Source organism: Ursus americanus, chromosome 22 (assembly GCF_024610735.1).
Source record: "Ursus americanus isolate L20-20 chromosome 22, mUrsAme1.1.p, whole genome shotgun sequence".
NCBI lineage: Eukaryota > Metazoa > Chordata > Mammalia > Carnivora > Ursidae > Ursus > Ursus americanus.
The window spans coordinates 46,711,771-46,717,747 of record NC_142148.1 but is presented as its reverse complement, the minus strand read 5'-3'; the positions used below and the strand labels follow the sequence as shown (position 1 = coordinate 46,717,747).

General features: G+C 49.4%; 1 protein-coding gene across 1 annotated transcript; it reads left to right on the top strand.

Moving 5' to 3' along the window:
- The first annotated feature begins 484 nt into the window (after positions 1–484).
- On the top strand, positions 485–3,916 carry LOC123779073 (cystatin-9-like). The gene is made up of 3 exons (XM_045776812.2): positions 485–752; positions 2,449–2,568; positions 3,461–3,916. Exons 1-3 carry the CDS (start codon positions 489–491, stop codon positions 3,563–3,565), a joined length of 489 nt encoding a protein of 162 aa, XP_045632768.2. The 5' UTR covers positions 485–488; the 3' UTR covers positions 3,566–3,916.
- Positions 3,917–5,977: the final 2,061 nt, after the last annotated feature.

The following is a 5,977-nucleotide window of genomic DNA, read 5'->3' as shown; positions in this document are numbered from 1 at the left end:
CATTAAGAACTCAATGCTTTTTCCTTCTGTGCAGTTGCCTTCTGTCTGCCCCAAAGTTGGCTCTTGGTCACTCATCCTTTTTGGCTCTGTCCTTATCTCAGTGTCCCTCACCCTACTGCTGTGCCCTGGGGTCACCTTCCACTTCCACCTCGTGCTTTTGTGTCCTTGTTTCAGCCTCTGATTCTGGGGCATCGAAATAAAGTCCCTCCCCAGCAAGGAGCTGAGAGGGATATCGTGGCTGGGACTTGGCTACCGGGGACCCCTCCCTCTCATTCCTGGTTCTTTCCTACCCACCCTGCCAGGGCTTGTCCCTGTCTCTAGACAGAAGGCAATTATGCAGCTTGGAATGGGGAGGCAGGGTGACATGTGGGAAGGAACAGTGTGTAATAGCAGAGAGGAAATCCAGAGGAGGAGTTATTCTGAAGCTGATGTACTGGACCAATGCCGAGGGAGGCTCAGAGGGAGCTTGAGCTAGAAAAGCAAAGGCCATGGGTCCCCAGATATCCATAGTGATGCCACACTGGCAGGGTGGGCAGGGTCTTCCCTGGGCCTTGCTGCTACTTTTCTCAGCCTCCCAGTTCCTGATGACTCATGGGTCAAGATCTGAAGAGGAAGCAGAGGGTAATGGCCAAAAAGCCATGCAGAGCTACTTCCTTGGTACGGTGGAGTATGCCTTACATATATTCAACTTGCAGAACAATGACACGAAGGCCTACAGGCTGGTGCGCATCCTGAATTCCAGGAGGGAGCTGGTAGGTACCACACCCTGGCCTAATGGTCTGCACTTGATATGAAGTCAGGGTCAGAATTGGAGGGTCATTTCTAGGGGTCTTGTTCTGAAGTCCATAAAATAGAGCAAAAATACAAACTGTACAGTTAGTTTCAGTTTTATGAAAGAATTTGAAATTTTAAATGCCCAGGTCAATGTGTACTGCCTGTAAGATGTTCTAATTTTCATCATTTTATGAAGTTATTTATTGATGATCAAAATATACAATACAAGGAGATAAAGATCCTGAATAAGGAAAAGAACAAGACAGAAAGGAGGAGGAGATAGATTGAGAAAATGTCAGAGGAGACAGATTGAAGAAATATTCTAACAAAACAAATGCAAACAGAAACAAAGAACAGATGCCGAGAGAGAGGGAGGGAGAAAGGCCTGAGTTTCAGGGCAGTAAGAATTCTCCCTCATCCAGAGCAGCCTTTGTGACCTCAGGGCCTCCTCTCTGGGCTCCTCGCTGTGGTCTCCACTTAAGGGGAACGATGCTATTCTACACTCTTCCTAGACCATTGTTCTTAATATCCTAGAGCATTGTCCTTGTAATGGAGTGTGTACAGAATGCAGCCAGGAAGGCTGTTTTCATGTGGGTTGCATCAGAAGCATGTATGATCATGTGTGTATGTGTGTCAGGTGTAGGTGTGGGTGTGAGTGTTTTAATGAGTGAGAGTGTGTATATAGATAAATATGAGTTTTTGAGTGAGTGTTTGTCCCTTTGTGTGTCTGTGTGTATAGGTGTGGGTGTGAGTAGCATGGGTGTGTCACTGTGTGTAGTATGTGTGCAAGCATGTGTGTGTGTGTGTGTGCGCGCACATGTTAGGGCCCAGGGCATTCTTTTCTCCCTCTGGACTTCTGCCCTGAGAGCCTGAGGAAAGAGCAGTGAGAGCTCCACCCTGAACGGAGCTCCAGCCTCTGTGAACACTGCTGCGCCAGGTCCCATCTGGTACTGCTGCCTGAGCTCTCTTATGCTGGACCTCTGGGATCCCTAGATCTGCACTCACACTGAGTTAGGATGTTGGGAGTAATTAAGTGTGGAGTGGGGAGGGGTAAGGAATGGAATGAATTGAGCAGAGAAGAGTACAGAAGGAATACAGAAAATTCCAGCTGCTCTTTGTAGTAAGACAAGAGCATAGTTGGAAGCCATAGTTGGGGGGGATGAGGGTTGTGTGTGAAAGTGCACACTCACAGGCTCACATCAGTGTTCACAGCACTGCAGGCCAATTTCCTGTTGTCAGGCAAGTGAAAGTTGTGACGATGGAGCTGTAGATGAGTCTCCTACTCTGGAGCTGAAATTACTCAGCAGAATCTTGCAGAGCCAACACCCTCCCAGGCACTCAGCACCTGACTCCTGGGAGTGTTGTAGCTTCAGAAGCATGCTGGAAGTCAGGCTGGGTCTCCCTGGAGCATTCGGGGATATGGGGCTGCAGGGTGTGATGTATGAATGGTGTGTGACCAAGCCTGCATCTACCCTGGGTCTCACAGCAAACACAGGCATTTTTGCTTATATTCCCCAGCTTGACTTTATCCCCAGCAAGCTGACCCAGGTTTGGAGGCAGCTCCCTATGTGAAGGAGTGTTTGGGGCTCTCCCCACACTGCATGGGTCTGCACTGGCAGCTGTGCAAGGGAACCAGGAGGCAGATTCTCACATTAATGTCAATGTCTATTACAGTTAATGGAGAAGAACACAATGGTGTTCTCCATGAAGCTGCAGCTTAGAAGAACAAGATGTGGGAAATTTGATGAAGACATTGACAACTGTCCCTCTCAAACAAGTTCAGAGCAGAACAATGTAAGACATACAGTAGGTTCCTTGGGTCACACAGCTGAGGATGCAGCTTGGGGCAAAGGGGGAGGTAGAGCAGATGACAGTGTTATTCCTAGGAACATAGAAGAGTGACAGAGCTGTAAGTACTGCTATCCCCACTGCTGGTGCTGCAGTAGGAGCTCAGCTGGACAGGCCATACTCGGCGTCTTCTTGTAGCCCCCTGGCCAATCTGGGAACTACCTCTGCCCTCTCACCCCATTCCAGTTGCCTGTCCCTTGGGCCATGGTGATGACAGATTGCTCCTGGCCACAAGAGTCCATGTCTCCTGGGAAAGCCATAGGATGTCTTTCTCTTGTCTTTATTGACGTGCCTTCCCTACAGATTTCAGGAGGAGAATATTGAGATGGGCAACATGGCCTTTGCCAGACTGGCTTTCTCAGGTCCCCCTGAGAAAAGAGCTCATGGGATGGGGATTGAGGAGGGGACTATAGCCCTCTTTCCTATACCCTGATCAGATTCCATGAACTATCAGCTATTGCTCCAGGGAGAATGGTCAAGGTGAACCCCAGCTCTGGGACTTACCCACTTAAGGTGAGGGGTTCCTCTGAAATAGCACCCTCTGGGAGAGAGCACCCCAATGCTATGTTAGGGTCATGGGTCACACTGGGTCAGCCTAAATGTTCTCCTGGAGACCACAGGCCTAAGGATGAGAAAATGGTACATGAGCCCCTGAGGTCAGGGCAAGGTCCTGAGTTCAGAACAAGGAAGGCTCAAGTGGGGCTATGGCTGAGGAACAAGCCTGCATCCCCAGCTGCTCACCCCAGTATGGGTGGCTGGGATGTGTGCTGTGTTTAAAGCAGGAGCCACTGTTCCCAACCATTCTCTACCCACCTTCCATCCCCATACTTACCCTCAGATCATCACCTGCTTCTTCATCATCAGCACTGAACCCTGGAGAACAATGTTCGAACTCTGGAACAAGACCTGCTTGGAGGGGCACCTGCCTGGCTCAGTTGGTTAAGCGTCTGCCTTCAGCTCAGGTCATGATCCCAGGGTCCTGGGATTGAGTCCTGCATCGGGCTCTGTGCTCAACAGGAAGCCTGCTTCTCCCTCTCTCTCCCTGCTACTCCCCCTGCTTGTGCTCTCTCTCTCTGTGTCAAAAAAAATACTAAAAAAATATTTAAAAAAGACCTGCTTGGACGGCATCCACTGATGAGATGTCAGCACACTTGGCCCTGGTTGTTCTTCTCTTGGACACCAGTGATGTCATATAGGTCTCCCTTCAGTGGCTGAGCATCTTCAAGATGTGTTCACTTTATTTGAAAATATTTGGTGTCTCATATCTGGGCATTGTGAAAATTTCTCCTGCGAATTTTCTTCATGTAAAAAATCATTAAATATTAGCATTTCAAGAAGCTTGTGTGGCATGGTTCCAGACAGAGGGGCCGGGGATGTGAAGGGCTCATCCTAACAGGGCAGTAGAATGGGCCCCAGGGGTTGGGTTCCCTTACCTCTTGGAACCTCTGGAGTCATCTCCAGGTGGCACAACTGGAAGGACAGATGCCTCTGAGCTGCTGTCTTGGGGCTCATGAGGAATGACCCACTCCCTAGGGGTGCAATGACCACGACCCGGCAGAGAACCCAGGGGCAGGATGGACCCAGATAGGTACTCAGGCCCTCAGGACACATGAGGCCCCTGTCTTGGGGGGCTTGCTCAAACCCTTTCCCTGGTCCACACAGCTGTGAGGATGTGGGAGCATCTGTAGCCTCCACCCACAGAGTGGCCCAGCTACTAGCAGCAGCAGCAGCAACTCCTGGAGCCTTAGAAATGTTCCATCAAGGCACCGCCACCTTTGGACAAGGAGGCTGCATTTTCACGAAATCCCGGGAGACCCACAGACAATTAAATTTTGAGTGGCACTGCTCTACCAAATGCTATGTGACTCTGCCTGAATTTCCTGGGTGCAGATTTGGCAGACAATTTCTGCAAAAAGAGTTCAACTGTGTTGGCCTTTGTGGGCCATCAGTCTTGTTCTCATCTCCTCAACGTTGCTCTGAAAGGTCCGTAGAAAATATGAATACATATTACAGTGTTGTACTCCAGTGAGACTGTATTTACATACACAGACAAGGGATGTGTTTGGTCCTTAGGCCGTGTTGACACCAATCCCATCCCTGCCAACGAAGAGCCCCCTCCAGTGCCAGTGAAGCTGATGGACTCAGTGTCCCATCACCAATAATTTAATCTTGGGCTGAAAATACCTTTATAATTAACACTTTATGTTCATGATTATCAGATTATTATTTCAAAAATCCACATTCTATATTGGGTAGAGGAGTTTACAGACACGGTGGAAGTAGACTGGTTCACTGACTTTCCATCTCTGCTGCTTCCTTTGTAATATTTACCCTTCTTGGTATCAGCTCTGAGACAGGTGATAGAACCTTCCAGCTTCATGTGCAGTCACCTGCTTGCCTGTAACAGGATCAGTTGATGTGGTGAATGGTCCAACGCTATGGTGTTATTGGGATGCAGGTTCATGAGTACTGGAGCTTCTTGATGGAGCATTCCTCCTAGCATCATCTCACTGCAACTGTACTGCTCCAGAGGCTCCTGGCCTTGATCCAACCATGTACCACACCACCATTGCCATGAGAACATTCTTGCAGTTACCCTCTGACTAGTGATGTGTGGGAAGGTGTTGACCCACAATACAGGACTTTGCAGGGGGCTATAGATGTCTACACTTGGGGTTGGGGATGAGTTATCTCTTTGTCTCACACGGGAGAGAAATGTGACTTGGACCCTCCATGCTTGTGTGGCTCTGTGAGAATAATGGTTTCAGAATGAGCATTGGGGATCACATCCAATGTGGCACCAGTGGGCACCAGGTGTTGTAGGTGGTGAGGAGTGAGCACTGGGGGTGCCCCAGGTGGACAGGCTGGATGGGGAATGGACCAAATCCTTCAGTACCAGGAGCTGGGCCTACAGCTGGGGTTACAGTTCACCCTTGGACAAGGCCTGGACTCCTACCCTCTCCATCAGTGTGTCCTCCCCAGGCCTACATTCAGGGTCATTGATAATCACAGTGGTGAGAAAACTCCTGGAATCTGCACTTTACTATCATCTCAGTGGCAGCACTAAGGCCTGCCTTAACTCTTGTCCCCAAGCCTGTGACCAAGGGTCAGACGCTATGGACCAATGTGCAAGGTCCACATGGACCTGAGCAGAGACAAGAAAAGAAGCGAGTAGTCAGAATGACTCCAAACTAGGGAGAATATTCCAGGAAATACAGGTCTTCTACTCCATACCCCTGAATATTATCTCAAATGGTACCCTTTGGAGAAAGCATGGAGGATACTATCCCTGTGTGGCATGTGGGCAATTGGAGTGTAGATGGCTAAGGGCTGCAGGACTGGCATGTGGCAGAGC